The sequence below is a fragment of the Oreochromis aureus genome, linkage group 10 (assembly GCF_013358895.1).
Source record: "Oreochromis aureus strain Israel breed Guangdong linkage group 10, ZZ_aureus, whole genome shotgun sequence".
Taxonomy (NCBI): Eukaryota; Metazoa; Chordata; class Actinopteri; order Cichliformes; family Cichlidae; genus Oreochromis; species Oreochromis aureus.
In genome coordinates this window covers 13,565,249-13,586,338 of record NC_052951.1, presented here as the reverse complement: position 1 = coordinate 13,586,338, position 21,090 = coordinate 13,565,249, and the positions used below count along the sequence as shown (strand labels likewise).

Here is a 21,090-nt window from a genome sequence, read left to right as displayed (position 1 = left end):
ACATTTACAATAACTGGCAATGAGTGTTTCACATCACTGTGGAGGAATGCAGACTTGTTTTAATTCAGGCACACTGGAGGGTTTTTGAGCATGAAGGGCCTTTTTAAGGTCATGCCAAAACATTTCAATCTGATTATGATCTGGACATTAACTAGGCCACTGCAAAACCTTTATTTGTTTGATTTTTTTTTCTTTCATTTGTGGTTTTTAGCCATTCAGAGGTGGACTTGCTGGTGTGTTTTGGATCATTGTCCGGCTTCATAGCCTGATTGTGCTTGAGCTTCAGGGATGGATAAAAAGCAGAATTCATGGTTCCATCGATTACAACAAGTCTTCAAGGTTTTAAAACAGCAAAGCAGCCCCAGATCATCACACTACCACCACCGTGTTTGACTGTTGGTGTTCTTTTTATGAACTGCAGATGTAATGGGACTCAAAGCTTCCAAAATTTTTGCTGTTGTCTTGTCCATCCACAGAGTATCATCAGTCTTGCGGCTCATCCCAGATGATTTTTGGCAAATACATTTGTATAATAATTTTAAGAAAGAAGTTATTGTAGAGGAGGATTTTACTATTAAGTGGACTTATAGTGCAGCAAATTAATTGTTGTTATTTTGGTTTATTGTTGTTGTTATTATTATTAATTGTTATTAGGAGGAAGGATTCAGTCTCAAATTTGAGTTTTGATACACCTTTGGTATCAATTTCAAACTCCATGGCTCCTCATTCTCGGCCACACCACCTGCCCGCCCACCCAGTTGCCTGATGACCTGGTGGAGTGACAACGATACCCATCAGCCTTTTACAGCTGAGGGGCAAAAAGCAGAGGGTAACTCAAAGTTAATTTGGGATCACTTAAATGAAATGACAGGATGATATTGTCAACAAAAAAATATTAAATTCAGATAAATGGAAATTTAATGTATATTTCAGTGAAAGTGTCAGAATCTTTTGACCACTATTTTATAAATTTAGTAGCCATCATTACTCGGGGATTTTAAGAAATTGACATCAGGATGTGCTCAGACCAAATAAACGAGCCAACCTTTATTTTTAAGAATGTTTCAGAATTAGAGGTTCAAAATTATGAAATTATTGCGACCTTCACAAGCAAGGGATGTTTTTGGTAAGGACACAATGTAATGATGACAAATCCAGTTATAAAAACTGTCAGTTTGTTGTGGGATTGGCCCAGAGTATCTGGAAAAGAGCTGTTGCTACACCCATACACAAAAGCTGTGATGGTTACGGTGGCTGTAGCTCAGGAGGCAGAGCAGGTCATCTACTAATCAGAAGGTTGGTGGTTTCATTCATAGCCTTGGGCAAGATATGGAACCCTGAGTTGCTCTCATATTAGATAGAACTCGTTTTAGCATTGGAAAAAAGTGCTAGTGCCCATTAGGCATGTTATATGAAGTGCTTTGAGTGCTCAGGTAGAGTAGGAAAGTGCCCTATAAGAACTAGTTCATTCTTTAAGTTCTGGACAATTACAAGCCAATCAGCATTCAGCCTGTGTTCTTTAAAGTGGCTGAAAAACTGATCAGACCGATTCAAACAGAAGTTCTTCTGCTTTACATCTAAACCTGCTGACAATGAAAATTAGCCCATGGCTAACTCTGGTGCATTTATAGCAGTGTTTATTAATATGCATTGTCTCTGCTGAAAATAAACAAATGAAATGAAAATGAATAAACATTTTGAGATGAGCCTGTGAAACTTGCCATTTTTGCCTAATCTTGTTCTTATTGCTGAATCATGAACCCTAACATTAACCGAGGCAAGTGAAGTCTGCAGCTCTTTAGATGTTGTTCTGGGTTCTTCGGTGAGTCCTGTATGCAGGTTCATCACTGTTCCAAGTTTCCTCCATGTTTGTATAATGGCTCTCACTGTGGTTTATTGGAGTCCCAAAGCCTTAGAAATGACTAACCCTTTCCAGACTGACAGATGTCAGTAACTTTGTTTCTCAGCCGTTTCTTTCTTTTGTGGCACAATGTGGTTTTTTGTTTGTTTTTTAGCTCTTTCAGCCTACTTCACTTTGTCAGATAGGTTCTGTTTAAGTGATTTCTTGATTCAGCCGGTCTGGCATTAATCAGGCCTGTGTGTGGCTAGTTAAACTGAACTCTGGTTTCCACAAAAATGTGGTTAATCATAGTTAATTAACAAGGAGGGCCAGTTTTTTTCACATAGGGCCAAGCAGCTTTGCATAGCTTTTTTCTCTTATTTATCTAAGAACTCGATTTTGTATTTACCTGGTTAATCTTTGTCTAAAATTATATTTTTTAATGCTCAGAGATGTGTAAGTATGATAAATATGCAAAAAAAAACTAAGAGTATGGAAGAAGGCAAACATGTTTTTAGGGCACTAACATCTCAATTCCTTGAAACCAACCTTTAGTGGTTTTCCAGAGTTTATGTCTTGATGTGTCTGAGCTGTATTTGGTGGCACAAATATACAAACTACATGGGTAGTTTCAATGTTGTGGCTGATCGGAGAATATGAGTTTCAAGGTTTAGTTTGAGCTTCTGCTTTTGATTTCCACGCCTCTGATAACATTTAATTTCCAGCTGGAACACAGTTTATCCGGCCTTCCGGAGCTCGATTTATTGGAAGCCTCCAGGCGATGAAGATCTTAGGACTGCACTGCTGTAGCCGGCGTGCAGACCACTGATGAATCAGCAAACAGCTAGACAACCTGCCTCAAGTAGAAATCCTGATTCCTACTGTGACTGCAATGCATCCTTTCATACATAACAGCAAGACACAAATCAGAGAAAACTTTAAGCTATTTATACCCATGAGGGGTGGTACAGAGTGCATTCAACTACATCAGCCACTGTAAAATACACAAAAGGTACGTGGAGCAGTAAAATGTCAGGATATTACAACAAACTGTGCAGCTGCATACAAAAAGAAGCTACAATAGGTCTTTAGCTAACATCAGAAAAGGCAAAATTGCAAAAAGCTGTGCATTTACCCCCATGTAATGCCTCAGACTACTTCAAGAAAAAAAGAAAAACATTCAAGCAGTCACATGTATATACACAGAAATCATGTAGGAAACAATACCCTTTAAATAAGGCGACAAAAACTTGCTGTATTTACAATAAATACTTTGATGATCACACAAACAAACAAAATGTGGCTTCTATCCCAACTTATATTAAAATACAAGTTCCTTTCATGTACTTAAGCAAAGCTTTTTTTTTTCTTCCACAAATACTGATCCCACTGAGTGAATACCAAAACAGTCTTTGAAGCCTTCGTCCCAAAATTACAACTGAATGAAGCTGCGAAGAAATCTACATTTCTTATTCACATGTTCACCTTTCGTTTATAATTATAGCACCTAGCTAAGTTCATGATAGTTTTTGAATTATTACAAGTACACATCATAAGCAAGTCAGCTGTCGAGCGCACTGCTACAGCCTGTGCTGTGTAACCTAACAGTTTAAAACTAAAATATGTGATGATTAAAACATGATGTTCAATGAAGGATTAAAAACAGTATAGATAATATATTTGACTTGCACATCCAAGTAGTTATTCTGAATAACGATACAAAGAGCGACAATTAGGGTGAACACAGGCCTTCAGTTTGCTTAGGATTTAGGAAAGTCACAATCTCCCGAATGCCATCTTCACAAATCGTGGTCTGAGGAGCTTTACTCAGATTTTCTCCTTCCTCTTTAAATTTTCTCCATGTCTCTGAAAAATAAATTAGAACTGATGTAAACCTGACACATATACACACAAAATCACAGTAAAATAAGTCTAAAATAATGATTTCAAAATCTGCCATATAGATCAGTCGCTTCAAAAACAAACCTTCATCGAGTGTTGTGAGCAGCGTGCAGTTCTCTGGATGATCCAAAATGTCTTTCCTTTGAATGTCGCCAATTTCCATTAATTGTAAAACGCCTGTAAAAATAAAGAACTCAGAGGAGAATCACGCAGAGGTGCAGCCGTGCTGTATGTTTGTCTTGCTTTTCACATTTTGGAAACTATAACCCCAATTTCAGAAGAGTTGAGGGGAACAAAAATAAATAAAAACGGAATTAAATGATGTATTTTTCATAGAAAGATAGAAAAAATATTAAACGTTTAAACATGTGACTATTTTACAAAAAAAAAAAAAGCTTATTTTTAAATTCGATGGCAGCAACACGTCTCAAAAAACTTGGAACAGGAGCAACAATAGGTGGGAAAAGTAAGTTGTACTAAAAGGAAACAGCTGGAGGAACGTTTTGCAGCTAATTAGATTAATTGGCAACAGGTTAGTAACATGCCTGGGTAAAAAGAGCATCTAGCCAAGGCAGAGTTTCTAAGACGTAGTCATCTCTTTTCATTCCCTGTGTGTTTATACGCCACTCTGCATTTAATCATTAATAGTTATGAAACTCTGTCTCTCTCTCTCTCCCGCCCCTCACTCCCAACCAATCACAAGAGATGGATGTTCCTTCCTGTTTCCTGCTAGGTGGGAGTTTTTCCTTGCCACTGTCTCCAAGCACTTGCCCATAGGGGGTCGTGTAGGAGTGTCTTTCTAATATTGCAGCATTTTTACCTTGGTGCTACATAAATACAATTAAATTGAATTGAAGGTAGTCACTAATCTGCAAAAACTACAAATTGTGGAGCAAGTTCAGAATCATTTTTCTTGGTATAAAATTAAAAGATTTCATCATCTTTAGTACATAATATCACCAAAAGATTCTGAGAATCTGGAGAAATTTCCGTGGTCAAGGGAAAAGGCCAAAAATCAGTACTGGAAGCCCATGATCTTTGGTACTGCATTAATCACTGCGTGAGCTCAGTTCACCGTGCCATCAACAAATGCAAGTCAAAGCTCTGTCATGCAAAGAAGAAGCCACATGTGAACATGATCGAGAAACATCACTGTCTTCTCTCGAGGCAAAGTGGAGAACTGTCCTGAGGTCAGATGAATCAAAATCAGAAATTTGTCTTAGAAAACATGGATGCCGCATCCTTGGAACTACACAGGAGGAGCTCGGTTTGTTGTTCAAAAGTTCAAAAGCCTGCGTCTCTGAAGTGTAGAGGTGCATTAGTGGCTATGAGTTTGGCAGCTTAAAAGGCACCATCAGGCTTGCATCTCGGCAAAACAATGCTAAACCGCATACTCCACTGCAGTCCAGACCTTTCACCAACTGAAAACATTTGGCGCGTCATGAAATAAAAAAACAACAACAAAGAAGACTGTTTCAGTGATAATTTTATATCGGACAATAACGGGACAAGGTTCCTCTCTTAAAAGTCCACACATTTATTGGCTTTTGTTAAAAGAAGCGAGGTGGCTACACACTGGCAAACATTACCCTGTCCCAACTTTTTTTGAGGCATGTTGCGACCATCAAGAATATATTTGAATCTTAAAACTGTACATTTTCTCAGTTTTAACTTTTAGCTGGAGTAGCGGTGCATCTTTTATGTACAGTCTATTGGAGGGAGTTAAGTTACATTATCATAAAGACTGGAAATATGAGGAAAACAGCTTGGCTCAGGTAACAGAATCTGCTGACCAGCACCTCTAAAATGAATGAAAGCCACTCTGTATGCTAAGTGAGTGATGATACTGAACAGTCAGGAAACCTGTACATGCTCACAATCTTCTAATACTTGGCAAGAAAAAATGAGCACGTTTGAAAAAAATGTTACATTTTCCTATAATATAGCTCAGAGGAGCGGGTGCAGTACCTTCTATAGTGTTCCATACTTGTACTTCAACTTCAGCAGTACTTTGTCTTTCAACAGCAATGATCCTAACTGTGTTGGGTGAGTCAACATCCAGAGTTGATTCAACTTTATACACCAAGAGGTTATTTTTATGTCCGAGATAGCACTGGGTCTGGTTACTCTCAGCTTTAGTCTCTGGGGAAAACAATTAGGAGAGCGGTTGAATGGATGATGTTTACAGTCCATCAACATCAGATCTGTATAAACAGCTCATTATATTACAAGTATTGTTTGACTACCTGGACAAGTCTTGCAGCACTTTCCCGCTGATTTCATAGGATGTTGGCAAGGGTACTGGGTAGGACATGTGATGCGTTTGCAGTCCGAGATGCCGTCAGTGCAAGTGCACAGGATGCATTCCAGGACTTTACCCAAAACTGGGTGCCACATGTCTCCATGAGAGTATGTCTTGCCATTGTATAAACACGCTGAGAGAAATGGAAAACATCTGAGTGTTGTGCTACATATGGAAACGATTGTAAAGTTGTGAGAAGCATGTCCATAAAATAAAATACCTACAAATGATCTTTCTGTTTTGACAAAGTCTCACCTCTTTGGTGTTTCCTCTGCAACAAAATCTTCACGGTGGTCTCTGAAGCCCCTTTAAGGTTGAGTTTACTGAGACTCAGGCCTCTAGGAGAGGTCCTGGGTGCAGTGGCGCGGTTGGACCGCACCCTGCTCTGCTCTCCAGAGCACTGATCAACCGAATGCCTCTATGTAAAACAGAAGACAATGCAGTTATCCTTCATGTATTTAGCTACTGAATTTACTTGCTTTGCCCCCAAAGTGAAAGCTGAAGAAACATCAGAAGATGCCCCAACGTTAATAACATTGCTCAAGACATCTGACTCACTGCTTTTAGCTCATTTTTTCCCTTTAAATAGGTTGACAATGCAGCTCAGTGCTGTGCAGTGATTGGGCCAAATGAACCACAGATTGTGCCTTTGTCACTAACAATCACAGCAAATGGGTGATTCACAAAGAATCTGAACAATATGATGCCAAGTTGGGCGGATAACTGCATAAGGGAAAAAAAATCAGCCTGCTTGTTCCGACTTTTGTCGCGATCGCGGTGACACGGGCAAGGACAGCTTACCAGATCCTGTCAGATTTCAAGCCCTGTAATTAAACTGCAGCTGCTAAACCGGTGAGACCACTTTGCAGTCTTAAACTAAATTTAAATATAATTTCCAAATGCAGGCAAATTTCCCATGAAAGCAATCAGCAAAATACATACAACGCCTCTGTTTAGCTGATAGTTTCCATCCTCAGTTGATGAGGACCCACTGATGCCATGATCTAAGAGAAAAAGATCAAAGGGGAATGTAGATCAATATCAATAAAAACACTCTTATTAATCAGCTACATTGCTCGCCCCCTAACCTATATGTGAAAATCCTAAAAAAGTGCTCCTTATTGCTTTGTGAATTCCATCTTGGAAACTGAATAAAGGCATTTTGTCAGCTTAGAGAAGATTGACTACCTTTACAAAGCAAACAGCAGGTATCTGGAACAGACGCGGGGGAGGAACAGGTGATAGGTTGGCAGGTTTTCAGAGCACAGAAGATGTTTCCATCCTGTGATAAGAAAAAAATCCAGTATTAAGAAAAAAATGACATTCGAGAATTATCTATTGTAAAAAGTAGAATGAATTAGATAATATTATAATAATAATCACGCTGTGATAGCAACATGTGTTGTAACAGCACATCACATCGCTACCAAAACAACAAATTGCTCCTTGTTGAGATACAGCACGGCAAAGAAATGTGACGAAAGCTTTTTTCACTGTTTTTAAACCTGTACAAGTTATTCACTGGTTAAATAATTGCTGTTTATTCTGTTTTTGTACAACATTTTAAGCAAAAAGCACTTAAAAGCTTATAAGATTAGCTTGTCACACTGCACTATATTTTAAAGTACACGTTGTATTATGTGCACATAACAGCTAAAGCAAGACAGCAACACATTTCACTTACAACTGCATAACACTGGCAGCTACTTCTCTTCATACATGCAATAACACTATACTTAAAAAACACCCCATAATGATTTTTCTTTACATATCTAACACTTCAACATGGATTACATTGCCAAGGTTCTGAATATTCTCCTATTTCTTTTTGCATTTTACATCCTTTTTACAATCACATGGAAACTTTCCCTGAAAAATGAAAACTCTTTATTCAGAAACTAAGACATGAAAGTATCAAATTAGACTGAACTCACAGAGCATGTGCACATAACACACTGATTGCTTTGCTTGGATGGGAAGAGGTTGTGTTTGGTGAATGTCTCCCCGGGCTGATAAATGCTCCCATTATACCTGCAGGATTTCACCGAAGCCCTCAGCCCTGCAGGAATCCTCGGCTCGTCTGGGAGAGGGGGGAGAACACATCAAGCAGGACGGGATGCTTTAAAAATCACAACAGGAGTAGTTTCTCTCAAAAGCTTAAGCTGACAGTGTGTGACGAGTCAGTCTACCTGTGCATCTCGGACAGCATTGCTGAGGCTCAGCTACAGGGTTTTCACATGGCAGGACAGGGCACTTGATTGTGTTACATTTCACATGGCCTGTCTAAAAGAGAGCAAATCCCAGAGTTTATAGGTTGCTATTTCAGCAATTTTGGCTTCTTTTGGTGTAATATCCCTTTAATGTATTAACTTTACCTCTGTGCAGACGCAGCGTATGCAGAACATGTACCCAAAAGGCTCTAGATAAGGATGCCAGCTGTCTCCTGGGATATATGTCTTGTCTTTGAAAGTACACACCACACCGGACCCTGAGAGTTAAAGAAAAAAAAAAGATGAGCTGCTGAGAAACGCATATGGCGCAGATAAACGGATCGGCAGAAAATAAAGACAGTCACACTACTTCAGTACTGCATAAAACATTTTCCAAAGCAACTGTCACCTTTGAGTTGTGTAAACTGTGTTAAAACGTGGAAAACGTATCAGATGCCAAAGAGCGGACTGTTCCCTAAGACTATTTAGAGAAACAGAAGTCATGATTTAACTTCTGCTGACTTCTGTGACAGCAAGAGGGAAAGAAAACTGTGCAGCAAACACGTTAATCCTAATATATGAGTCGCGGAATCCGAGCAAACTTTTCTCATTTGAGTCGCATTTTCATGCTTTTCTCCCCCTCCTTAACATTTAAAGCCCCCCTCAAACACACGTTTGATCAGGAAAGAATAAGCATCAACAGTCTGCTCTTACCTTTCCGGGGTTTTAGCTCTGCAGCTGCAAACCAAATGATGAAAATGAACAAAAACATGGACTTCATTTTTTTCCTGCCTTTTTTTTTTTTTTTTTTTTTTTTCACATGTGCCCGACTGACTCTTCAACGCGCAATAAATATGTGTTTCTGCGGGACAGAAACTGCAGGACAGTGTGAAACAGGAATTAAAAAAAACCCTACATTTTTTTTTTGTTGGATAATCTATGGCGCCTTCTTCAGGAGACAAACAGGGATGGCATTAGAGTGGACGTATCACAAGTGAAACAGCTTAAACAGTGACCACGTTACAGAAGTGGAAGAATGTCACTGTTTCAGAAAAAGTGTCAGTTCCTCTCTTTAGAAAGTAGAAAGTACCAAAATGATGGCAATCAAAGCACTTAAATAATTTAACCTTGCACTCATGTATTTGTATCAGCGTTAATAGGAATTCCCTAAAAGCGTTTCTTTAGCTGTTTGAGACAGGCGCCGTTTAAAATGTGGATTAAACTGTTTTAATCTTTAACCGTGTACTGGAGTTGTAGCAAAGAGGTTATGAACCAGGATTTATGCGTTGATTATTCATAAAGTGATAAAACAAAGATGTTTGTATTTTTTTTTATTAAACGAATCAGTAAAAGTGACCCTCTGTGCAAATGATCTTTCCAAAAGCTGCTTGGGAGTCACGTGTTAAAGCTACTGCTGTTCACTGGATATTTACTTTACAGTTCAAAGTCACTTAAATTACCTTTCCTACTCATTCTAATGCAACAGGTCCATCTTGTCCACATTTTTTAAATCACTGGGCAGCTGTCATGTGATTGGCTAATTAGATGTTTATATTATCAAGAGGCTGAACAAGTATACCTAGTGGAGTGGCCATTAAGTTTACATACAAAAAACTATATTTGCTGGCAAAATCTACATACTTCTGAAAGATTCATCAGAAGAACCCGCTGGTAACAGCAAAATATCTGCACAACTCTTTTTTGTTTTAACATTTAATCATATGTCCATTGAAAGAAAAACAGTAAATCAAAGCATCGCTTTACATGTCAGGTTAGCAACAGAAGACATAGTAAACACCAAAACCTCATCCCAACCGTGGAAGGAGTATTGTAGTTCGTGGCTGCAATGATCAAGGAAACAATAAATTCACAACTGTACAGAAAGACATTACCGGATGATGTCAGAGCAGCAGCCCTCAAGCCAAGGCAGCGTGTGTGATATAAAACAACACATCAATAGAGAAAATGTAAAAAAGGAATTTAGTGCAAGTCGATACACTGTAACTGCCATTATGACCAGACAGTGATGTATCACAGATGCCGATTTGATTATAAGATGTTTATGCATGTAGCTGTATTGGAGTGAGAGCTATTCGCCCTGCTGAGAGAATAGAGACGGGAACAAACATACAAAGATCTAACTTTTCTCCATTTATTAATACATGTGGGGATAAAACGATACAACCATGTTAAAAGAGACACTAAGATGCCGGGAACTCCTGCATGAATTCTTGTTTATAACAAACAAAAGACATGAAATTTAAAAAAAACAAACAAACCAGAAAACAGAACTGAGGGCACAACATCCTAAGAAGTCTGGTACTCCAACTCCTATTATGATGCCTTTTGTAAGCAATCACATGGCTTTTTAATAAAACATTTACACTGGAGTTAAAGAATACACAGTCAGTGCAGGTTTACAGAAAGAAACAAAACTGATTTCTAAAAGAGGGTTTCCTCATATGACAGACAAAAATGGTATGCTTCCATCTTTACAATGTGACACAGGTTTAGACTAAAAAGAAAAATTCAACAAACCAAACCAAAACCTTGTTAAAATATGAGATTACGACTTTATAAAACTGCACTGGACATTTTGGACACTGTCAGTGGAGAGTTCAATTCTAACTACCTAAAAGCTGGATTTTTAAAGTTCATCCTGGGCAGCCGTGGCTCGATCTGCTAAAAATATTCTGCCGTTATCGATGGTTTTATGCATCTGAACACTCAGACAACATGTTTATACTATACAGTTCACATGTGAGTGTGAGGCAAATGTTAAATGTGTTTAACAACCCAGCTCTCAGACACCAACACACCTGAAGATCCTCCACTGAGCAAGATTTTATAATTTTAGCACAGTCTTGGTCACAAAGCATGATAAAACACTTGCTTGTTGATACATAAATTAAACTTTTGTACATCTGACGTACAGGATATTGCATTATAGGATGAATGAGACACACACAAACGCACTTACGTGCTCACACACAAACAGCAGACAGACAGACGGCAAACGTGCCGGAGACTCAAGAACTGCTGCCGTGTGCCCCCGTGTCGTCCTCGCGCTTCTGCCGTTTCTTTGCTCTGATTGCATTCATGGCTTCTTCTATGGAGCGAGTGTCCCTCTTGTTGGCCACCGGCACTGGGACAGAAAACAACCAGCATAATGACCAAAGAGAATGACACAAAGCAAAGGGTTTCATTCCTGTAAGCCGGCCTCTTCACTCACCACATCCATAAGCCCTGTTGGCCTCAAGTGTATGTGCAGCATCTTTTGCAGCTGAAGTGCCAATCAGGTGACTGTACTTGTCTCTGTAGTTAGAGTTGGGGCATATTTGTGACTTTTCTGTCTGACTGGATGCTGCTTCTTCCAGTGCAGCCTGTTCCTGAAGCGACAAGAAAGGGCAACATGGTGAGAAATTCAAGGTAATCATCATCAAGCACCAAAGTGAAATGTGATCAAGAAGTTTATTTCTTTTTACTCAACTTAATTTCTTTATCTCAGAGCGATAAAGTGCCGCCACTTTAACACAGAAGTAGCATAAGTAACAACTACCATTATCACTGTTTCAAACTTTGCATATGTATGGTAATGTTTTTTGAAAGCTTCTTAGAAGGTACATTTGTTTAGTTTCTAAATATTTAAATTTAGGAATTATAACATTAGTCAAGAAGAAATATATATACACACACATATTAAAAACACAGAGGAGCACCAGTCTTACTTTTAGTCTGCGCCGCTGTTCTGCCAGCTTGGGGTCCCACTCTTCTCCCTTGCGATAGGCTTCCAGCTCCTCATCTGATGGAGCAAACTCCTGCCAGGACAACATTTTCCCATCAGTCATCTAAAACTAAAAATATTGTTTTCAGATCTAACACTGGATTTCAAAGCACTCGTACCTTCTTGAAAAGCATGACATAACGGCTCTCTTCATCCTCCCCGAAAGAAAAAGACGTCAAACCAGCCACCTCTGCAACATCATGTCTGAGAGAGAGGAAGAGATGAAATCTTAATAGTATCGACAAGTGGGGGAGAAATATGTTTCAAGGCAGATAAATGCTTATTTTACTTAGTAATGAAAGAAAAATAGTATGTACAATATACTCCTTTCAATCTTCCCCATGGGATTGTATTTTCTTTTCTGTTGTGAACTGTCTTGGATGAAATCAGACACCTCTTTCTCCATCTAAATAAAAGATGCATGTGATAAATAGCAGGATTAATGAAGGCGGTCAGAAAAGCCCTGCACCACAAATTCATTTTGTCTTAGATAAGACATTTAAAGGTCTCACCTTTTTCCTGAACTCTGCTTTCTTTCTTTTCTCCTCTTCTTCCATCTTCTTGAGCCTTGCTGCTTGCTCTTCAAAGAACAACAACTGATTTTTAATGTGTTTACTCATGCATTTTAGTATTGCAAACTTTCAGAGTGCCCCGCTGTTAAACACAGAACATCTAGTCCTACTGCAAAACCTGGTCGTTTTCCTTAATGACCCAAGGATAGTAAAACAACAGGCTTCCTGTAATCCCAAAATCACCAGGCATCAGTGACTCAGATCCTATTATCTGTTGCATGTCTGTGATGTTTTATACATATGCACACTCTCTATACTTAATTAAAGAGATTTGGTCGTGCCCATGTCTTCGCCACAACTGAAAAGCCATTTCTTTGTTGTTTATTTGTACCAACACTCCACTCAGTGTTGCCAGTGTTTTGAGCCTGACTCTTGAAAGCATTAAGAGTGCATCTACACAAATATCCAATTTTTACTGGAGCCATATGCAACTTAAGAGTTACTGCAGTTTTTAGTATATGTGCTTTTGTTATAGCTGCTGACTGTAACTGTAAGCTTTAAGCAGCCTACACAGTATTTATCAATTAAAGGCAACCGAGGTAGGAAGCACATTCCCAGACCTAATAGTTAAGATTTTGATAATATGTTGGGAGACAGAAAGGGTTAATACATGCACCGTGAATTCGAGTAACTTGGTTTTCAGGAAACTGCATTTGAAAGCCGAGCATTGTGAAAGCTCAGAGGTAACTTAATCAGGTGGCAAAGGCGGACTGTTCTCGGCAGGTTTGCGTTTCAGCTGCTGCCCGTAGCTCAAACTTGTCTGCCACAGTCTGCAGCATGTTGTTTTGAGGCGGTGCTAACTCTTCAACCAGGTCAGCCGCCGCTTACTAAAGGCTGGACTGACCAATGGCAGCTCGAGAAATGCCTGGTTCGCCTCTCCTTTCAATTTTCACATACGTTTAAATCCCGTGTCACGTTCATTTAAACGGATTCAGACTAGCTTGACGCTATTCGCTGTTTAGGCAATACAATATGTACCTCGTGCCTTTCGTCGGCTTTCCTGGTCGCCGACTGTAGGAGGTTTTTCCATCGAGTTTAAGATTGAACCGAGGAGGTCCGCCATCTTGAAATGATAGCGCAGACCCGTAAAGGCTGTTTTTAGCTGCAGCTGTACAGACTGCGCAGACGCGGATGAACTGAGTCGTCTTCGCTGGGCCAAAAAAATCCGCATTTCAATTACACAGCGCCACCTTCTACCAGAAGGTTGTACTGCACGACTGTAGTGAAATTGATTTAGACTTCTGTTTCTCTAAATCACAGTTACATTTATCAGGCCAAAAACAATAAGCCCGTTTAAATACATAAATTGCTCTGTGCTTCATCCTGTTGCAGACAATCGTAATGCTGCTGGGCTTCTCATGCTTTTTAAAAAAAAAATTATTTTCAATTTGAAAAATTGTAGCCGAAACCCATTTCTCATTTGATTGGCCCAGTTTCTAGGTTTATATGTGTATATAAATGTTTGTTTTGTTTGTGTTGTTTGGGAGGGCCAAACATGCCAGCAAATAACTTTGCATAAGCAGTAGTCCAATTATATATATATGTCTCTGTTATTGTTTTGTTAACAATCATTCCCTGCGTCACTGGACCAGCATGTTTTGTGCAGTTTGGAGTTTCCCAGCATCAGCAGTAACACATGAACTACTGCCATATTCAGAGTTGGGGAGAGCAGTATGTGCACAGAGGCTTGAAAGTGCAGCAGGACAGACAGAACTGTTCTGCTTACCTTCTGTAATACAAATATATTAGATAGTTCTTTACCTTTAAATGCTACATTTTCAGGGCATTTTCTTTTGAAAGAGTCCACTCTCGTCTAAAATAACTGCTCTGCCCTGCCATAGGGGCATGTCCTATAAGAACTAGTTTGTTTTTCGCAAATTGACAGACAGTTACAGGATGTTTCTTTTGCATAATAAACAAAAAGAAACTTCAAATTTCAAAGAGGCTGCAGCTGTTGATTATGCTGAGTGAACCGACAGTCCTGACCTTCAGCCCTCAGACTCTCATCACTCAGTGATGCTCTGCTATTGTGATTTGGACAGAGCACGCCGGACTCCTCCCCCGTGCTTCAACTGCTGTATAAATGCAGCACCAGCGCGTCAGCGGCAGTGTCTGAAAGCTTATTGGTACCCAAACATGAAGGGACTGGGCTTGGTTCTCCTCGTGCTTCTCCTCGTGCTTCTCCTGATGTTCGCAGCTGGGGAGGGTAAGGATTGAATGCATCCGCTTTGTTACAGTAAGAGACTGAAATGAAGCAAATCATATGTTCAAACTACACCGTAAGTGTACTGGGTCTGTTTTTGTTTGAACTGAGGAGAAGTAAGACATCATAAAATGATACAACTTTCTATGTCAGATACATTTTAGCTGCTGTAAATATCTGAAAGATTCGTTGCCACCATAGCTTATGGAAATGCCAGTAAGCCAACATTCATCAGGGATGCTGGAATGTCATTTTTAAATAATTATCTACAGGAACTGACCCAGAAACACAGTACTGGACTTGTGGGTATAGAGGACTCTGCAGACGGTTCTGCTATGCTCAGGAATACATTGTTGGTCATCACGGCTGCCCCCGAAGATACAGGTAGGCGTGGAACGATTGTTATAGTGCTTTTGCTAAAGGTACAAACCCATAAGAAATTATCTCTAATTGCAAGTTTAACTGACGTTTTACTCTTCTATTTTTCCAGGTGCTGTGCTATGAGATACTAGCAGCGCTCCACTTGCCTAATGCTGCCTGAAAGTTATCACATCATCAGTTCTGACATATTCAGTACAGGCAGCTGTGGTCATGGTAACGCTCCTGGATGAAACTATGACAACTTTACTGTCATTCGACCCCTCTTGGCCTCCCAGCATCCTGTGGGATCTGACAATGAATGCTTTTGAAGTGGACTTTCTGTAGCTAGACAAAGCTCATTTACAGCTCTTAGGTGTGTATCTGCTATGTACCTCACACTCTTTACAACAGCACTGTTCAAGCTGTCACCTTTACCTTTCTGGTCTGCAGTGTTGCCAATAAATGCATTAAAATAAATGCGCTGATGTTTGGTTTGTTGATGCCGTTGTCAAGTTGGGATGCTCCCAGTCAGTCTAAACATAATTTACATCTGAAAACCATTTAAAATATACAATTAATTTCCATATACCACCAATTACCAATTACCCAACTTGGCTTGACCTTGGGGAAATAAAAGCATGGAAAGCAGTCTGGGTTGAGTCTGGCATGCTGTCGCCCTGGCCCTGTACTGACAGGGGACAATAATGGTCAAGTGACTGACCCAAATAGCTGTGATGGATGGAATAGAGCTTTTGTGAATGAAGTGTTATGTCTCTTGTCTGTGTTTATGTTATCTCACCATTCTGTCTGTCTGGACAACATTGTCTAGAACAGACAGACAATGTCAGGATCCAGCAGTCACGACTGCAAAGCAAATTCATTGTCATGTTGTCTGCCTCTCTCTGATCGTAAGGTCAGATGTCCTTACTGATTGGCTCTGTGGTTTTCATTGTCGACTTCATTTTACGAAAACGTTTAACTGTTATGTTAGAAACAGATAACCACTCACCACTAATCCACAACAAAAAAGGTGCCATCATATATTTTGCAACACTGATATTTAGCAACCAGCTGATTCAAACATTAACTTATCCATATGGTCATGATGTAGAGTCAAATGAGCCATGATCCGAAGGTGGTCAATAACTGCTTTGGGGTTGTAGGTGTTAAAGGCATGGATGCTATTTGTAAACATGAGCCACTGTATTGTGCCCTGCATTGTCATCTGGGGTGAACTATTCAGACAGCACAGCGTGATCAAACTACAAAAGGGAACCCACCCCCCAGCCAGACCTGTTTATACGTCCGTCTGTCTTCATAAAGCTGACAACAACAGCTTAAAACAGAAAGTTGTGTTTCTCAATGGACTGCTGGGAGTATTGAGGTACTTTTAAAAACCTGACACTTGTTTAAAAAAAAAAAAAAACAACCCAAAACTGACACTCATTAATTACATGATAATGGGAGGAATGAGTAATGCAGTGAAGAAGTCAGAGAGCTGATGTCTGATTTCAGCAATTCAAATTCCTGCAGTGTCTTTGAAGTTGAAATACATTTATTTTTAACAACATGAATATACACTCACTGGCAACTTTGTTAGATAGGCCTGTTCAACTGCTTGTTAATTAGCCAATCACATAGAAGCAACTAATTGCATCTAGGTATGTAGACATGGTCAAGAGAACCTGCTGAAGTTCAAACTGAGCATCAGAATGGGGGGAAAAAGTGACTTTGAATATTGTATGGTTATTGGTGCCAGTCTTGGTTTGTTTTATTTAAGCATGCAGGTGCTGTTTCATTAATGATTAAAGTTAAAGTGAAATGAAGTTTAACCAATATGCAGTGAAGAAGAAACTCACAGAACGACTCAAAGAGTAGTCAGTGCAGGAATGCTAATCAGAGAGTGAGTAAACTAAATTGTAGCATTGCTAAAAATGAAGAATGAGAACACAGGACTCAGTGGAGTCCTATGAAAGACTAATTACACCACATAATTCAGTAGCTTGTAGAAGCACCTTTAGCAACAATAAGCTGAAGCAATAACTTGTTTTCTGCTGACTTTATCAGACGATGACATCATTGTGAAATAATTTTTGAGCCACTCCTCTTTAGAGCATAGCTTCAGTTCATTGAGGTTTGTTGGTATTTGTTAATGCAAAGCTCTCATTTCAGTTGGGTCAAGATCTGGACTTTTTTCAGCCATTCTGTTGTAGTTTTGCTGCTATGCTTGGATGCATAGTCCTTGCAAAACAAGCCCACATCCTCACTCCTCCACCACCGTGCTTGATAACTGCTATGAGGCTTCTGATATCCTGTGTTTGGGTTTTTTTGCCAAGCATCGCCTGGTGCATTACGGCCAAACATCTGCACTTTGGTTTTATCTTGTGGTTGGTTCAGATGCAGCTTTGCAAACCTAAGCCTCTGATGTCATGTTTTTCTGGAGGGAAAATGCTTTCTCCCAGCAACCCTACCACACAAGCCATACTTGTTCAGTCTTTTTCTAATTGCCATGAACTTTAATATCCTGATGATATTGCTATTGTTGATCTCTTTTATAGGAACTCTAACACCAACTATTTCTTTCAGGTATGTATGTTGGAAGAATGGTGTAAATCACGTAATTTGTTTGTTAATAACAACAAAACAAAAGAGCTGGTCTTATTACACAGGCACCATAACAGGTCTTTCACTTTCTGGTCAGTCTGCAGAAGTCATTAATAGCTTGAAGTATTTGGGAACATATATTGATGACAAGTTTAACTCTGTGATTAATGTTGACTCAGTTTGCAAGGAAATAATCAGAATCACAGCTTCTTAATAGGATGTTAAGAGACTTTGGAGTTGGCCACAAAGTTTTAGAAAGAGTTTATGTCAGTTTGATTGAAAGCATCCTTAAAATCAATATTTCAACCTGACTGTGGCAATTAAGAACAAACTGCTGGAAAACTTACTGGTCGACAACAAATTTAATTGGATAAGCTGTATCATCAGGCTGTTTTGAGGAAAGCCTGGTCTATTGTTGCTGACGATTGTATAGGAATTTCTTTTACTTATGTATCATTCACATTATTTTATTGTATAATGCCTTGGTGCCACTGGAGTTTAACATGTCTCACACCCATACTGTAAGACAAATGGTGGGGGTCTAGTTAGGAAGTTGGGGGAAGCAGACAACTCCGCAGGAATAATCTTTTGTCTCTTTGAGAATTCTGGGAGGTAGCAAGGGAGTGTGAACCTTAAGGTGTGAAACAGCTGTGTACTGCCTTTTGTTCCTGGAGAAGGTATTTAACTGAGAGCCATGCTAGGCTCAGGGAGACTCTGCTGACCGTCTGTCCCGCGGTCATGTGGGCTCCACGAGGCTTGGTTGTCTGTTCTTTGTGTGTTTGGATTAAAGAATGTTAGCTACCGCTCACCGCTCATCTGCAGGCTTTATTTAATGGAAAACTTCCACAACACCCTGAACACCCTCTTAATTCTGACTTTGAATTAATGCCCTCGGGACAACAGCAAGGATTCCTCTAGCTAGCACAAAAGTGTACAAAGGTGTTTTTATTCTTGTTGTATCAAAGTTTTGTGTGTGGGTATATATGAATGTGTGTTGATTGACTTGTTTATGGCTTGGTGAACCGAAGGCAATTTTCAATTAATGTGAATAATAAAGTTATTCTATTCCTAGTCTAACATGTTAACTGAGGCCTGTAGATGTAGCTCTCGGATTTTTTGCAGTTTTCTCTAAGGATTTACAGTCTGACCTTAGGATGAATTTGCTGGGATTTTCACAGCAAACAACAGCAGTGTGTTAACACACCTTAAAGGTCAAGGCCAGCAAACCAATAACACTATATTATAGAGTTGCTCACACTTCCTGATGATCAATTAATCAAGTGTATCTGATTAGTAGCTCCTGGGTATGAGTTTCACTCTTTTTTTCCCCTTTTCAGTCTTATTGGAAACAGTAAAAGTTTTGACCGTTTGTGTTTATGACTGTTATTTACTTCTCCAGTTACTCAAATACCATGGTGAATATTAGTTGATTGTTTGGGAATGTATCTGATATTGCAGCTATCATGACACTATTATCATCATTATTCTTGTGGTTATATAGCTCCAACATACTAGTAAATAACATTTCTAGTGAATCTAACAAATTTGATCTGGTTCAAAGTGCACAACTTCCCTTTAACGTGTTACTTTCTTCAATGCCACTAAGCCTTTAGAAAGGCTGTGAAGGCTGTTTCAGTGTAAGAAACCTTATGGGTAGACCACAACCAGTGTGAAATTTTGGATGTTTAATCAAAGAAACTTTTGTAAAAAAGTAAACAGATGTGGGGAAAAAAACCCTCTCCATATTTAATACCTCATGTAAGCAAATACTGAACCAACAAATCTGGAACAAAGTTTAATCAGTTAAAATGTTAAACACAGAAACATTCAGATATAGCTTGTTGTTCAGAGGCATGAAATGTAAAACATTCCCTGACAGAGGGGGTTATGCTGATCAGTTTTTCCAGAAAACTGATTCTATGAAGGTTAAGGTACATGTAAAACATCAACTGCAAAAAAATGTACTAAACTACTTTCATTACCATGTTTCATATCAGTGCAAATTCAACATTTAGGTGAATTTTAGTGCCATAAAAAAATTTCATACCCCTTGAGGTAATAGAATGTTGCAGTCAAAAATTATGCTTTGGCTATATATCAACTTTTACCTAGAATCTCACCGAGTGTATTTAGTTTTTAATTACACACTGTAACTCCTAATAAATTAAAAGCAATAATTTACAGCTGGGTCAGAGACTTTTTTTAAATTTGTTGCTAATTTAAATGAATGAATTGCTCAAATCTTACAATGCTCAGATACATATGATGTAGACATTAATTAGCACCACAAATTTTACTGCAGTTACAGCAAAAGACAGTGTAAGCATAGTGTTTGTTGCATCCACAAGTGGGTTTTGCAGAGGACGATTAATAGATCATCTGTAATAATGCATCTCACAAAACCAAGAACACATGTCAAGTCCACACATGCCACTCATTGGGTTAAATGTGTATTAAAAAGACTGCTTTTTAATTCAGTTTCACTTGTTTTTACTTTTTAAAGATCCTATTACATTTAAAACCATTCTTGTTTTCTTTGCTTTAATACAGTGAAGATTTAATAAAGTATTCCAATTAAGAGGATGTTTTTTGCCCACTAGAACAAAGTTATATGGCAGTCTTTGTTTACTACTATAACCTGAATAAGAGATCTGAGCACTATAAAAGTTTTAAGCTAGTAAAACTGAACTTCTCCCTATTCCGGATTTTTGGTATGATTTAATGTCACTAACCAACCAGAAGAAGGAATTAATACAAATTGTGCAAAACCTCAAGGGGATTCTGAAATTTTATACAGCACTGTATATGACAACATGTAACTTCATACTTCCAGCAAAGACATGCTTTCACTTGGATACCTGGACGTACATGTCAGGCATACTGGGTTAAAATCTGTAAGACACCACTGCTAAGACGGTAAGGTGCAATATTAAAACATAGGTGGCAAAGCACAACCTAGGCGTATAACAATTTGTTTTTCTACCAAAATGCTGATTGCCAGAAGGAAAACAGCTGTTGATAATGCATAAAGCAAAATGCCCTTGAAAGTACAGCAGTGGGCCTGAGAGTCCGATTGTCTTAGCACAGGAGAAAGGTGTGATCTGGTGTTCTGTCTGATACGCCAACTGAGCTTGAGGCTAAATTGTGCAGAAATTCACAATGTATTCTGCTTGCTCAATTTATACTTTGACAACTTTTTCTGGAGAATTTGTTGGGAAAAAAAAAAAAAATAGTAAACTTTCTATTATGAAGAACTTTAAAGGTCTACAACATGGCAAATGAAGTGAAATGAGAGAGTGCACCGACACAAACG

The 21,090-nt window shown here is 38.9% G+C and overlaps 2 protein-coding genes across 2 annotated transcripts; both read right to left on the bottom strand.

The window, feature by feature from the left end:
* Positions 1 to 2,769: 2,769 nt before the first annotated feature.
* Positions 2,770 to 9,121, bottom strand: chrdl2 (chordin-like 2). Its single transcript, XM_031760056.2, has 11 exons — positions 8,969 to 9,121; positions 8,420 to 8,532; positions 8,234 to 8,327; positions 7,979 to 8,124; positions 7,233 to 7,326; positions 6,987 to 7,048; positions 6,300 to 6,462; positions 5,989 to 6,177; positions 5,711 to 5,884; positions 3,827 to 3,919; positions 2,770 to 3,706 (listed from the first exon to the last, which is right to left on the bottom strand). The coding sequence occupies exons 1-11, from the start codon at positions 9,033 to 9,035 to the stop codon at positions 3,573 to 3,575; spliced, it is 1,329 nt and encodes a 442-aa protein (XP_031615916.2). The 5' UTR covers positions 9,036 to 9,121; the 3' UTR covers positions 2,770 to 3,572.
* An 830-nt stretch (positions 9,122 to 9,951) lies between these two features.
* Positions 9,952 to 13,734, bottom strand: spag7 (sperm associated antigen 7). Its single transcript, XM_031760057.2, has 7 exons — positions 13,589 to 13,734; positions 12,551 to 12,618; positions 12,356 to 12,444; positions 12,158 to 12,242; positions 11,983 to 12,072; positions 11,487 to 11,643; positions 9,952 to 11,399 (listed from the first exon to the last, which is right to left on the bottom strand). Exons 1-7 carry the CDS (start codon positions 13,671 to 13,673, stop codon positions 11,284 to 11,286), a joined length of 690 nt encoding a protein of 229 aa, XP_031615917.2. The 5' UTR covers positions 13,674 to 13,734; the 3' UTR covers positions 9,952 to 11,283.
* Between the last annotated feature and the right edge of the window lie 7,356 nt (positions 13,735 to 21,090).